Source organism: Hypanus sabinus, chromosome X2 (genome assembly GCF_030144855.1).
Source record: "Hypanus sabinus isolate sHypSab1 chromosome X2, sHypSab1.hap1, whole genome shotgun sequence".
Taxonomy (NCBI): Eukaryota; Metazoa; Chordata; class Chondrichthyes; order Myliobatiformes; family Dasyatidae; genus Hypanus; species Hypanus sabinus.
Genome location: NC_082739.1, coordinates 14,151,073 through 14,166,602, shown reverse-complemented (window position 1 = coordinate 14,166,602; position 15,530 = coordinate 14,151,073). Strand labels below are relative to the sequence as shown.

The 15,530-nt window shown below is 45.4% G+C and overlaps 1 protein-coding gene across 1 annotated transcript in view; it reads right to left on the bottom strand.

Moving 5' to 3' along the window:
* LOC132385178 (out at first protein homolog) overlaps nt 1–9,597 on the bottom strand; it is a 35,581-nt gene extending 25,984 nt beyond the window's left edge. The window contains exon 1 of the mRNA XM_059957034.1: nt 9,033–9,597. Within this exon, the coding sequence (XP_059813017.1) occupies nt 9,033–9,338 (306 nt within the window). The 5' untranslated portion in view covers nt 9,339–9,597. The remainder of the gene's footprint in view (nt 1–9,032) is intronic.
* Between the last annotated feature and the right edge of the window lie 5,933 nt (nt 9,598–15,530).

Here is a 15,530-nt window from a genome sequence, read left to right as displayed (position 1 = left end):
TGCTTTGCACAGTATGTCTGCTCAGTCTACAAACCATATAACCATAAACCAAAGATAGCTCCCATCACTTAGCCGCTTCTCACTTTAACCCTTCACCCCATTTCTATTGGCATTTGCCTTTAGTCTCCCACGCTGTTCCAGTAAATCACAAAGCTAGATCAAGTTTCAGCAACTCCTCTAACATTTTGCAATCCCTAAGGATTAATAAAAAATTCAACATATTCAGATAACCAGCTTTTCCTGTTTGTGTCGCAGCTGGCTGGATTGGATGAAGAGTTGTCCATCTGTAACATTGGTTGTGTTTTCTCCTTCCTGATCCATTGAGCATTTTCTGGAATTTTCCTTTATTTCAGCATTCCATCAGCTTTTGTGTTCACCGTCTCAGTTCCAGCATTGTCATCAACCTCCCCCCCCCAACTCTATTTCCCATGTTCAACAGCCTCCGCTTACATTCCTCCAGAATGACCAGTTATAATGACAAGCTTTCATTGTTGTCTCCTAGATGGCACCAACAATCATGGTTTTGAATTTATCATGGACATCCTCTCTGCTTCTTCCCCTTCTCTGCAATTTAAACCACATCCTGTTTTCTTACTTTATCAGCTTTGAAAAAATCATCAACTTGAAACGTCAAGTCTGTTTCTCTTTCCTCAGATGCTACCCTGACCTCCTGATTATTTTCTGTGTCTTGGATTTCTAGCAGCTGCAATGTTTTTCTCAGACGTGCATCGACCCTGCCAAAGGGTTAACATTCAAGGGGCGCAAACATCAAGGGTCAGCCCCCATGACAACCCACATGTCAACGAGTTAGCACTTGCAAGAAGAGGGTGAAACTTGCTGAAAGGGGAGAGGACACACGATATATTTGAAGGGCGCAGTGTGTGAGTGGCCAAAGGTGATGTGAAAGGCAGGGTGCAAGAGGGGAGGCTGGAGAACAAGAGGAGCTTTGTGCTCATGCTTGACAGCAAAGCAGGAACCAACTGATTGCTGTGGCTGAGTGGAGAAGGGGGGGGAGAGAGTGAGAGCAGAGGGAACTGTTTACAGCATATCAAATATAATATCAGCTCGGGGGGGGGGTATCCAAATTCCAGGAATCGAATATTCTAGATTGTAGTCATTCCAACTAATTTAGCAAGCAGGACATCCACAGGGCACAGGGGCTGGTTAAAAGGGTTAATCAAAATTTAATTGTTGTTCGGATCCAAACACTATTTATCAAGTTCTGAAGGATGGGCTACAAAGACAATGGGAATGAATATTCTTAATCACATTTCCTGAAGGATTGGAACAAGTCGTGACATAACAGAAACACACCCACGCAAAGACACAGAAGATTTCGTGGGAATTAACACGGTGCAGACAACAGCAATTTCAACATCCACCTTTCAAGAGGTAAACCACAACCAACCAGTACCTTGAGCATTATCTGCAATCAGTGCTACAAGACACAGCTGAAAATACTACAGCTCGCCAGTGACTTACTGCTTCCCAAAGAACTCATAAATAACTGAACTTCATATGAAACACAGGCTGCCCTGTTAGTCTCCCCAATCCAGGGTCATCAACACAATTAACCACTGAGATACCAACCAGAACACAGTAACCATTCTTGCTGCACACTTCCCTCCATCATCAGCTAAATAGTCAAAAAATGCAATATAATCAATTCAGCGGATTTACAGCCCCCTCACATTCCATCCTACAGTGGCGAGTGGTTTAAAGATCACAATCTGACGGAAATGAATCATAACATTTGGAACAATCATTCTGTTCCTCTTTGCTTCAATGTTTCTAAGGACTGTTTTATTTCTGATTTCCAACAGCTGCCGTATTTTATGTTAGTAAATCCATGAGAATACCTGGTGTCACCACCTCTAGCCCTTTGAAGGATACCATCAGATTGGACAACCCTCAGCCCTAGTCAGTGACCAGTGAAATGGGATGTAGTGCCAGCTGATTCCCCGATTCATCAGACAACAGTGTGTACTGGGAACAAGATTATTAGATTAGGTCTTTTTGTCACATGTACACAGAAACATACAATGAAATGTGTTATTTGTGTCAAATCAACTCAGCGCAGATAGTGCTGGGCAGCCACACTTCCCAGAACCAATTTAACTTGCCCACAACTCACCAACTTTAACGTACATCTTTGGACTGTGGGAGGAAACCTGAGCACCCGGAGGAAACCCACTGGGAGAACGTACAAACTCCTTACGGGCAGCAGTGGGAATTGAACCCCGATGGGTGATTGCTGGCGCTGTAAAGCTACACCACGATGAAGCAACCATAATGTGCTTCACCTAACAATAATTCAAATTCAGATAAAGAAGTGTGGAATGTGGAGCCGTGTGAGAGTGATGCTGCAGACGTTCCCAGTTCAGAACATAAATCCTTCGACAGCCAGCATTTGACTCCACCTTGAGCAGTCTGTCCTGTATTAGAGAGGAAAATGGCTGTCTCATGCATTTCTACATCCCATAGATGGCACAGAAGTGTGAAGTGCATAGAGTCAACCGCCATAAGTCAAGCCTCTGACACGGATTAGGACAACAAATTGAGAATGGGCATCGAACACTATGAATGAAACTTCCCACTTCTTGTTTTTTTATTTTCAACTAGCTAGACTGGTGCTGGTTGGGGTGGGTGGGGCGATTTGCAGGACAGCCGTTACAGTAGACCACAAGGAAGAACAACCACTTTGGCAGTAAGTGTAGGCCCTTCACAAATGTGCCAAGCTCACCCAGCAGCCTAATGAATGACCCAGTGTCCATGTCCTTATTTAAACCTGAATTGGTAAATAAGTGCTCATGGTTCACCCCTCCTCACTAATCTTCACTGGAGCTTTTGTGACACTGTAATGTTTTCCAGACTTCCTCCAGGTTTCTGAGTAACATGGGACCAAAAATCACTGTCTACTCCCGACAAATCTTCCATAATCAAAAGCGTGTGTAACTGCGACTTCAGCTTCTTTGAAAATCTACATTCTTTTGACCCAAACTACACCATCCTTGCCATTACATTCCTATGCTATTATTCCAAATAAGAAACAAGTAAATGTTTCCCCTTCCTTCTCTGTCTTGAAAAAGGGTCTCGGACCAAATGTTCACTGCACTCTTTCCCATAGATGCTGCCTGACCTGCTGAGTTCCTCCGGCATTTTGTGCATGTTGCTTTGGATTTTCAGCATCTGCAAACTTTCACATGTTTATAACCAAATTTTCAGAATCTTTGTCGCACTGTATTAAAAAGTTCAGTTCAATTTTGAAAGCGTGGATGTCCAGAGGGATCACACCACCAAACACATCTTTCCCTCCTCCCCCACTTTCTGCTTTCCGTGGGGATCTCTCCCTACGTGACTCCTTTGCCCATTCGTCCCTCCCCACTGATTTCCCTCCTGGCACTTATCCTTGCAAGCGGAACAAGTACTACACCTGCCCCTACACCTCCTCCCTCACTACCATCCAGGACCCCAAGCAGTCGCTCCCGGTGAAGCGACACTTCAGCTGCGAGTCTGTTGAGGTCATCTACCGTATCCCCAGTGAACCCAGTGTGGCCTCCTGTTTAAACGGTGAGACCCAATGCAGATTTGGAGACTGCTTCACCGAGCACATACCCTCCATCCGTCAGAAAAAGCAGGATCCTCCAGTGGCCAAACATTTTATTTCCGACATGTCAGTCCATGGCCTCCTCTACTGTCACGATGAGGCTACACTCAAGTTGGAGGAGCAACACCTTATATTCCATCTGGGTACTTCCAACCTGATGGCATGAACATCGATTTCTTGAACTTCCAGTCATGTTCCCCTCCCCCTTCAACATTCCCCATTCCTGTTTTACTCTCTCAACTCATCTTGTTACCTTCCCATCACCTCCCTCTGGTGCTCCTCTTCCATTTCTTTCTTCCATGACCTTCTGTCCTCTCCTATCAGATTCCCCCTTCTCCGGTCCTTTGTCTCTTTCACCAATCAACTTCACCACTCTTAACTTCACCCCTCTCCCCTCAAAGTTTCCCCTCACCTTGTGGTTCTTCTTCCCCTCCCCCTACTTTCTTACTCTGACACCTCATCTTGTCTCCCCAGTCCCAATGAGGGGTCTCGGCCTGAAACGTCGACTGCACTCTTTTCCATAGACACTGCCTGACCTGCTGAGTTTCTCCAGCATTTTGTGTGTGTTGCTCAGTTGAATTTTGCCTGCCCTCACACCGAGCAAGGCATGCACACATTGCCAATTAAATAATTGCAGAACACTATTAAAAAGGATTCAGCAAGAGAAATGATTAAGAAGATAGGAAAAGGAAGAGTAGGTCATTATATCCCTCTAGCCTGCCTTACCTCTCAATAAATCACAGCTGTTCTGTCTTTATCACAATTCTGCATTCCCATCTACCCCTGATAAATTCCTGATAAGCCAAAGGGTAAGAAGTTATCTAACTTCTGCACTAAAAATATTCAAAGACTCACTGCTCCCTTGGCACAGAAGCATTTACTTTATTGGGTATATTTAAAGTGGAGGATGATAGATTCTTGGAGCACCAATGATTCCAGGGAGAAGACAGGAGAATGAGGCAGAAAGGGAAAATCAATCAGCCGTGATTGAATGGTGGAGCAGACCCGAAGGGCCAAAAGGCCTAATCTGTACCTAGTCTTACACAGGTATCCTTTAGTTTTTAAGCAACACAGACACACACACACAAAATGCTGGAGGAACTGAGCAGGTCGGGCAGGATCAAGAGAAATGAATAGACAGTTGACATTTCGGGCTGAGACCCTGCTCCAGGACTGAAATCGAAGGAGGAAGACACCAGCATAAAAAGGTGGGGGGAGGGGAAGGAGGCCAGCTGGAAGTGATAGGTGAAGCCAGATGGGTGGGAAAGGTCAAGGGCTGGAGAAGGAGGAATTTGAGAGGAGAGGAGAGTGGACCATAAGAGAAGGGGAAGGAGGTGGTGACACAGGGGAGGTGATAGACAAGTGAGACTTTAGTTCTGTGTTCTCCAACAAAAGTAAACATCCTCACCCTCCCCCCACCCCCCAAATTAAGGCCCTTAATACATTCATCAAGGAGGACATGGAACACAGTGAGTTCATGGATGGGTATATGGATAATATAGTGCAGGTCTGCTTAAGGAGAAGAAAGTGTTAGATATCATGGTTAATAAATCACCAGGGCCAGATGAGATTGATTTGAGGCTGCTATAGGAAACAAGTGAGTATAGCTGGGACTTGGATGAAGATTTTTTGCATTGTCATAGTTGATGGTCCTTTATTTGGGCAGCTTGGAAAGACACAGCCTGGAAGAAGGCAATGGCAACCCACTTCTGTGGAAACATTTTCTGTGGAAACCATGATCACCCATGTCAGATGACATGGTGCATATGATTAAGATGATGATGATTATTATTTAAGAGCACTTTCACTCTCAGTTTGAGCTGCCCAGTTCTTTTATTTTCTCTCTCTTTTTTTGCAGGTTTTTTTGTTTTGTGGTTTTTTTTGTATATATTATAATTATAAAAATTTCTTTATCTTTTTTCTTCTTTTTATGGATAACAGGAGAATCAATTTCTTTATCTTTTTCTTTATTATATACTATTAGATTAATACTACAACAATGTTTATTTTACCTTTTATATGAATTGTTATTGATATGGACATTTCAGATAATTCTCTTGTTTATACATATATGTGTAGTCTTTTATTTAACTAATAAAAAGATTGATAAAGAAAGGTTATTATTTAAGAGCAGCAGGAATACACTTGGTAATTATAGGCTAGTGAGTCTTTCACAGGTGGTAGAGAAATTAGCAGAGAAAATCCTAAGGGACAGGATTCATGTGTATTTGTAAAGATAAGGGTTGATCATTATGGCTTTATGTGGGATTAATGCTTCCTCAATAATTTTTTATTGAGCTTTTTCCTTGAAGAACAATGAACTCATTGTCTATATTTACTTTAATAAGGCATTTGACAAGGTCTATCATGCTAAGTTAGTCCAGAAGGTTAAGGCACATGGGATCCAAGATGAGCTGGCTAAATGGATCAAAACGTGGATTGGTGATAGGAGTCAGAGGATAGAGGTGCAAGGATGCTTTTTCAATTGGAAGTTTAACTGGTGGTGTTCTGCAGAGACCAGTGCTGGGATTTTAGATCTTTTCCAAGTTCAAAGTAAACTTATTTTCAAAATATATACATGTCACCATATACAAAATGCGATTCATTTTCTTGTGGCATACTGGATAAATCCATAAAATAATAATCATAAAAAGCAATGAAAGACCACTCAACTTGGGTGTTCAACCAGTGTGCAAAAGAGAATAAACTGTGCAAATACAAAAATAAAGAAAGAATAATAAATAAATAAGCAATAAATATTGAGAACATGAGATGAAGAGTCCTTGAGAGTGAGTCCATAGGTTGTGGGAAATGATGGGGTAAGTGAAGTTATCCCTTTTGGTTCAAGAGCCTGATAGTTGAGGGATGTGAATGTAGGAAATGTGATTTAGTAGGTCTGTGAATGACACAAAAATTGATAATGCTGGATCCTCACTAACGTTAGATAGTGAAGAAGTTTGGCTGAGGCTATAGCAAGATATAGATCCAATGGAAAGTTGGGTGAAGCGTTGGCAGATGGAATTTAATCCTGACAAAGGAGGTGACGCATTTAGTGAGTCAAATAGCATTAGGTTACAAATGGCAGGGTGACAATGAATAATAATGAACAGAGAGATCATAGGTCTCAATTCCATAGTTCCTCAAATGCAGCACACAGGTAGACAGGGTGGTGAAGGCAGCATATGACGTGTCAGGGCATAGAATAAGAATGAGACATTATACTGCGACCATCCTTATTTTCTGTAGATCTGGTTCCCACATTACAGGAAGAATGAGAGGTTGGGCTGGGGGTGCAGAGAGGATCCACCAGGACGTTGCCTAGATTGGATAGAGATTGGGTACACTGGATTTTCCTGGAGTGCAGGAGGCTGAGGAATGCCCTTTTAGGGGTATATGAAATTATACAAGGTAATACCTCACTACTTTGATCACTTTTTGCACCATTTCCTTTTATATTATAATTTACAGTACTTTTACACATTGCACTGTGGCATCACAAAACAACAAATTTCACGACATACGTCAGCGATAATAAACCTGACTCTGATACATGGCAGATAGTCAGAATCTCTTACTCCCACAGTAAGGGAATCATAAACAAGGCAGCATCAGTTTAAGCTGACTGGGAAGAGTTTTAAAGAGGATATAAAGGGAACTTAGAAATTGTACAGAGCATGGTTGATGTCTACAAGTCACTGCCAGTAGGGATGGAGGAGTCAGATACATTCCTTACATTTAAAAGGCACATAGGAACTTAGACAAGGTATAGAAGGATACAAACTTAATTCCGGCAAATGCCCTTAGTGTAGATGGATAGAAAGATCAAGAGCCCATTTCCGTTTTGTGCAACTCTACCACTGAAATATGAACCTCCGTTCAACCTTTCCTTGTATCTATTCCAGGAATCAGTCTCGTAATCACTCTCAGAACAATCTGCAACTTTTTTTACAAACTCCTTTAAATAAAGAGCAAATACTGAGAACATAAACACAAGAGATTCTACAGATGTTGGAAATCTAGAGCAACACACAAAGAATGCTGGAGGAATTTGGCGGCCAGGCAGCACGTACAGAGAAGACTAAACAGTCAACATTTCAGGCTGAGACTCTCCATCAGGACTAGAAAGGACCAGTCCTGATGAAAGATCTCAGCCTGATACATTGACTGTTTATTTTTCTCCATAGATGCTGCCTGACTTGCTGAGTTTCTCCAGCATTTTGTGTGGGCGTGGCTTTAAATAAGGAGACTATGATGCACACAGTACTCCAGCAGTTGCTTCATGACATGTGCCCTGTGCCCAGCAAAGACCAACTCCTGCTCACTGGGTTCTGAATACAGGCTGGTTGCGTTCCTATATTAGTTACTACAGTATTTTCATTTCCTGGGCACCTCTTGCTCCAACAAAACTGTCATCTGGGAACATGTAACCACAACATCCGATGTTTAACAGACGACTTGTTAATTTTCCAGACAGCTGCTCTTATTAAAAGTGCTGTGGCCTCATTAAATAAATCTCCTCCAATTCTCTGATAAATGCAGTTAAGAGGATCAAAAGGTTGAGAATGTGAGAGAGATGGAAAAGCAGGAGAGAGTGGTAAATACATATTCTCTCTCACTTCACAGCCTCTCAGATTATTAACACCCAGATCTTGAATGAGCCACAGTTTTCCCAATCTAAACACAAGGAAGTCAATGCCTCCTCTTCAGTTGACCAAGACCCCTCCCTCCACATTATCCTCCCCTGGGACTCGGTTCTCTCCCTAACCTCAAGTCCCACTATGTGCCTGTCTTCAAGTTGAAGAAAATGTGTCACTACCTGTTGCCACGGTTCACCTCCCACCACAACCACAAACCCTCACCACTAACCAGAATTCAGTTACTTTTCCCATGATCAGAGTTGGATTGTCTCAACCCTGATTTCACTTTCCCAGGGCAATACTGGCCAATCACTCCTGCTCATGGTGGGTTTTTCTGCTCTCAAATCAAGCTCATCACAGGGTCGAACTGACTCCAGACCTTCCTCCTCCAAGGTCCACCCCCCTCAACCCACCCTCAGAGGCAAGTTGACTCAAACTCCTCCCTTCCTTGTGTCCAGTTGAGCCCCAGGTCCATCCATTTGCACCCCCACCCTCACACACTCCTCTTCCAGATATCAGTAACCCTTTCACACCCCCTCCCCAGAGAAAAGTTGCCCCCCCTATCCAACCCTTAGACAAGTTGACCTAATCCCCCACCCTGTCATGAGACCCTAACTGGCCTACTTATTTACCCTCCTCCTCGCACACATTCCTCTTCCTGGGTTCAGTTAACCCTAACCCTCTCACACCCGCTCCCAAGAATCCAGTTGCCCCCATCCCGAGACAAGTTGACTCCATCCTGACTCAGGTATCCCCTCCCCTCCCCTCACTCGCTCGCACCCCCTCACCTTCCGTAAGTCTGCGATGAGGGTGATGAGACTCCCGTCACTCTTCCTGAACTCGATGCTGATGGAGTCGGCGTCCGTGTCCGCCTCCAGCGTCTCCTCGCCAACCTGCCCGTCCGCCTGCCGGATTCGGACCTTCAGCCCCGCCACCAGGGCTTGCGCCGGTCCGGCTCCAGCCACCCACATCACGGCCAGCAGGAGCAGCAGCGACGGCCGGCGGGGGTGCGGGAGCTCGGCGAGCATCGTGGGGGCAGCAGCTTCAGCAACTCCCCTGGCGCCACAGCACACCGCCGGGAAACCCGAAGTCATTCACCTTGAAACCCAACTACTCCCCCCGACTTTCGCTCTCAAACTCACTCCGAACTTCTCCTCCCGGGATCTCCCGTCACTTCCTGCAGCTCCGCCCGAAACAACTTTAAAGCCGCAGCCACCTCACTTCAGCGCAACGAACAGCAGAGAGAGGCATCAAACACTTGGGCATCTTGCACCAAAAAGACCGAGCTCATCCTCAGCAGAGGAATGTAAGAATCACGGAAGAGGCTTTGATCGCCACTGCAGAAGAATCAACCACAATACTTGGATACCCCCTTCCCCCAAAAAACTGTCATAGTCCCCTTTGTAGAGGCAAGAACAATGCCATAGAACCATCACAGGCGTACCTCTTCGACTTGAAGTTTAGTTTGTTATTCAACGCATACATGTAAACCACCAGACGAAACAATGCTCTTCTGGACTAAGGTGTCCATCACAGTACATATAACTCACATACATAACACAAAGTAATATTGCCGCTCTCCGCTCCCTCCGCACCAATCCCAACCTCACTATAAAACCTGCTGATAAGGGGGGAGCTGTTGTTGTCTGGTGTACTGACCTCTACCTGGCCGAGGCACAGCGACAACTCTTGATCTTGATTTACCTCTTGATCATGACCCCACTAAGGAGCACCAGGCCATTGTCTCCTATACCATCACCAACCTTATTAGCTCTGAGGATCTCCCATCCACTGCCACAAACCTCATAGTTCCCACACCCCGCACTTCCCGTTTCTACCTCCTACCCAAGATCCACAAACCTGCCTGTCCAGGTAGACCCATTGTCTCAGCTTGCTCCTGCCCCACTGAACTCATTTCTGCATACCTTGACACTGTCTTATCCCCCCCTTGTTCAATCTCTTCCCACCTATGTTCGTGACACCTCTCATGCTTTGAATTTTTTCAACGATTTTAAGTTCTCTTGTCCCCACTGTCTTATTTTCACCATGGGCGTCCAGTCCCTATATACCTCCATCCCCCACTGAGATGGTCTCGAAGCTCTTCGCTTTTTTTTTGGGTTCCAGACCTAACCAATTCCCCTCTACCACCACTCTCCTCCATCCAGCAGAATTAGTTCTTACTCTCAATAATTTCTCCTTTGGCTCCTCCTCCAAACTAAGGGTGTAGCCATGGGCACCCGTTTGGGTCCCAGTTATGCCTGCCTTTTTGTTGGCTTTGTGGAACAGTCCATGTTCCAAGTCTATACTGGTATCCATCCCCCTCTTTTCCTTCGCTACATCGACGACTGCATTGGCGCTGCCTCTTGCACGCATGCTGAGCTCGTCGACTTCATTAACTTTGCCTCCAACTTTCACCCTGCCCTCAAATTTACCTGGTCCATTTCCGACATCTCCCTCCCTTTTCTTGATCTTTCTGTCTCCATCTCTGGAGACAGCCTATCTACTGATATCTACTATAAGCCTACGGACTCCCACAGCTACCTGGACTATTCCTCTTCCCACCCAGTCTCTTGCAAAAATGCTATCCCCTTCTTACAATTCCTCCGTCTCCGCCGCATCTGCTCTCAGGATGAGGCTTTTCATTCCAGGACAAAGGAGATGTCTTCTTTTTTTAAACAAAGGGGCTTCCCTTTGTCCACCATCAACTCTGCTCTCAAACGTGTCTCTCCCATTTCCCGCACATCTGCCCTCACCCCATCCACCCACCACCCCACTCGGGATAGGGTTCCCCTTGTCCTTACCTACCACATCACCAGCCTCCAGGTCCAACGTATAATTCTCCGTAACTTCCGCCACCTCCAACGGGATCCCACTACCAAACACATTTTTCCCTCCCCCCCTTTCTGCTTTTCGCAGGGATTGCTCCCTTGTCCACTCGCCCCCCCCCCCCATCCCTTCCCACCGATCTCCCTCCTGGCACTTATCCTTGTAAACAGAACAAGTGCTACACCTGCCCTTACGCTTCCTCCCTCACTAAGGGCCCCAGACAGTCCTTCCAGGTGAGGTGACACTTCACCTGTGAGTCGGCTGGTGTGGTATACTGCGTCCGGTGCTCCCGGTGTGGCCTTATATATTGGTGAGACCCAACGTAGACTGGGAGACCGTTTCACTGAACACCTACGCTCGGTCCGCCAGAAAAAGCAGGATCTCCTAGTGGCAACACATTTTAATTCGACGTCCCATTCCCATTCTGATATGTCTATCCATGGCCTCCTCGATTGTCAAAATGAATCCAAACTCAGGTTGGAGGAACAACACCTTATATACCGGCTGGGTAGCCTCCAACCTGATGGCATGAACATTGACTTCTCTAACTTCTGTTAATGCCCCTCCTCCCCTTCTTACCCCATCCCTGACATATTTAGTTGTTTGCCTGTTCTCCATCTCCCTCTGGTGCTCCCTGCCTTTCTTTCTCCTGAGGCCTCCCATCCCATGATCCTTTCCCTTCTCCAGCTCTGTATCACTTTTGTCAATCACCTTTCCAGCTCTTAGCTTCACCCCACCCCCTCCCCCTGGTCTTCTCCTATCATTTTGCATTTCCCCCTCCCCCCACTACTTTCAAATCTCTTACTATCTTTTCTTTCGGTTAGTCCTGACGAAGGGCCTCGGCCCGAAATGTCGACAGCGCTTCTCCCTATTGATGCTGCCTGGCCTGCTGTGTTCTACCAGCGTTTTGTGTGTGTTGTTTGAATTTCCAACATCAGCAGATTTCCTCGTGTTTGCTCTAACAAAGAATAAGGTGCACTTATGACGCAAGTTAAAAAGTAAGTAGGAAGACGATACGGGCACTTCATACGTGATGAGACCCGGGTGGTGGCAGGGAGTTCGGTAGTCTTACAACCTTAGCTGTTTCCCATCCTAACAGTACTTATTCTAACGCTATGGCAGGGGTTCAGAAAGATTGTTGGACAATGCCTTAGCATTGTCAATGATGCCTCCCATCTGCACCCAGTACTGGGCCAGTTCCAAAGCAGGGCATCGCTGCAAATCAGCTTCAATATAGTCCCAGAGAGACCATCAGCACAACAGTTGAATTGATGTTAATATATATATTGCTATTCTTCTTATATACAGATCATGGGATGTGTTCCTTGGTAAGATCATCATTTATTTCCAGTCTTTTAATTGGGCACCAACAATCTCCATACAGGACACCTGCCTTAGTGAATCTTAACAGATTGGCATCAAGCCCATCTCAGATAGTTTATCTCCTAGAATGTCATTCTGGACTATTTTCTGGCCATGAAGCCTTACCATTAACCAAGGGGTCTGTGGATCCCAGGTTGGGAACCCCTGCCCGAGACTGGTGTAAAACCCAATAAAGGATCATCAAGCCACCAAATCACAACTCCTTTTTGATTCTATCCCCAGCCAGGTCAAAGTCATTAATTCCTCCCCAACCCAATTCCACAAGTAATGTGACCTCTGGGCATCAAACTTAAACAGGGGACATTCACTTTAATGATGCAAGTTATTCAGATCACAGTAGGGAGATCAATGCAAATATACATGGAAGAAGACTCTTTAGACAGAGGGTGGTGAATCTGTGGAACTCATCGCCACAGGTGGCTGTGGTGGCCAAGTCATTGGGTTTATTTAAAGCAGAGGTCGATAGGTTCTTGGCCAGTCACACTATCAAAGGTTACAGGGAGGAGGCAGGAGAATGGGGTCGAGAGAAATGATAAATCAGCCATGATGGAATGGTGGCGCATACTCAATAAACCGAGTGGCCTAATCCTCCTCCTATGTCTGATGGTCTTATGGAAATGAAATAGTCCACTCCAACCAAGCATTTAGATAGTACCTTCAACATAGAAAGCCATTCCATGGTTCTTCAATGAGGTGCAGGAGAAAATTGGAGTATATAGCAAGGCTTATGAGGAGACTGACTAAAAGCAAAGTCAATATGGTGGCTGTTAGAGTCACAGGGTTACAGCATACATCATGGAAACAGGCCCCTTGGCCCAGCTCAACTTAGTTGCTCGCTGAGTCCTATTTGCCTGCATTTTACCCGTATCCCCCTGAACATCTCCTATCCATGTATCTGTCCAAACATCTTTTAAACATTGTAATTGTACCCAAATATATCATTCCTCTGGCCGATTGTTCCACATGCCCCTTGCCCTCTTGTGAGAAAGTTGCCCCTGCTGCGTACTTGTTTTGCTGAAGGGGGGGGGGGTTGATGCTTGCTGCTGCTTGTGTAGGGGAGGGGGGAGGGGACTTTGGGGCTCTAACGTATTTCTGCCATTCATTGTTTTGGGGTTTTTCTGGTTTTTTTGTGGATGTCTGCAAAAACAAGCATATCGGGTTATATACTGTGTGTTATTCTCTGATAATAAACAAAACCATTTGAACCATATCATTCATACAAGTCAAATCATTACACAGTGCACTAAGGTAGAACAGGAACGATGTAAAATAAAGTGTAACTGCTACAGTGAAAGTGCACAGGGTCTCAGGCTGAAATATCAATTGTTTTCTCTTTTCCATAGATGCTGCCTGGCCTGCTGAGTTCCTCCGGCATTTTGTGCGTGTTACAGTGAAGGTGCAGTTCAGATAAACAGAAAAGTGTCAGATCATAACAAGATTGATTGCACGGTCAAGAGTCCATCTCATCATACTAGGGAAACATTTAATAGTTTTATAACAGTGGGTTAGAAGCTGTCCTTGAGCTTGGTGATACATGTTTACAGGCTTTTGTATTTTCTGTTTTTTGGAAGAGGAGAGAAGACAGAATGCCTGGGGCGGGTGGGGCCTTTCGTTCAGCTGTCTTCTTCACTGCAGCAGGAAGAATTATAGACAGAGTCCATGGGGCGGTGGGGGCCTGGTTTCCATAACATACTGAGCTGTGTCCACAACTCTAGTTTTTTTTTACACTCACATGCAGAGCAGAATAGGAAGTAAATTGTCAAGATACAAGAACTAATGTGGGTTGGAATGACTAACAAGAGAAAATCTGCAGATGCTGGAAATCCAAGCAACTCACATAAAATACTGGAGGCACTCAGCAGGCCAGACAGGATCTATTGAAAAAAGTAGAGCCGACGTTTCGGGCCCAGACCCTTCAGCAGAACCGGTAGAGTAAGAAGGTGGGGATGGGGAGGAGGAGGTACAAGGTGATTGGTGAAACTGGGAGAGGAGGAGGGGAAGTAAAGAGCTGGGAAGTCAATTGATGGAACAGATAAATGGCAGGAGAAGGAGGAATCTGATAGGAGAGGACAGAAGGTCATGGAAGAAAGAGAAGGACAAGGAGCACCCGAGGGAGGTGATGGGCAGGTAAGGAGATAAGGTGAGAGAGGGAAATGGGAATGGGGAATGGTGAAGGGGGGGGCATTCCTGGAATGCCTTGTCCTTCACCATTACCCGTTCCCGTTTCCCTCTCTCACCTCATCTCCTTACCTGCCCATCACATCCCTCTGGTGCTCCTCTTCCTTTTCTTTCTTCCATGGCTTTCTATCCTCTCCTATCAGATTCCCCCTTCTCCGGTCCTTTATCTCTTTCACCAATCAACTTCCCAGCTCTTTTCTTCACCCCACCTCCTCTCCCGGTTTCACCTATCCCTACCACCTTGTACTTCCTCCCCTCCCCTCCTCCCACCTTCTCATTCTGGTTTCTCATATTTTTTTCCCAATCTCGATGAAGGGTCTCGGCCCAACACGTCAACTGTTTACTCATTTCCATAGATGCTATCTGGGCTGCCAAGTTCCTCTGGCGTTTCCTCTGGTGTGTGGGCGATGGAATGATTGGTGTGAACGGGTGAGTGGGGAAGAATGCAAGTGGAATACAGGCAATGAAATTTCAAATGACGGACAGAGCGCCAACCAAGGGTGAAGTACGAGAAATGAAGAATCTCAGCTGCCAAGTTATTCTGGTAAATTGGGATTCTCCTCCTTGGAGCAGAGGGTTCAAATCTTTGGGGGAGCCTGGAGGTGAGAAAGGTTTGAATGAAGGGTTCACTAGCAGATGCCGCAGAAGCGGATGCTGAGTGTGATGAAGAGTTCATTTTAGGATGAAGTATAGACTCTCTAGTGACAAATTCTGATTTTATTTGGTTCAGCAATCAATTTGGTGAGATTATCAGTATTTAGGGTGCAGGAAAGGGAATATGTGTGGGTGGGGGTGGGGGTTGGCGTGATCTGAACAGTCTGCTGAAATAGTGAGAAATTTTGTTGGAACATCTGCTTCTTGTTGGATTTTTGGAAGAAGCATAGATTTTCCTGGCACCA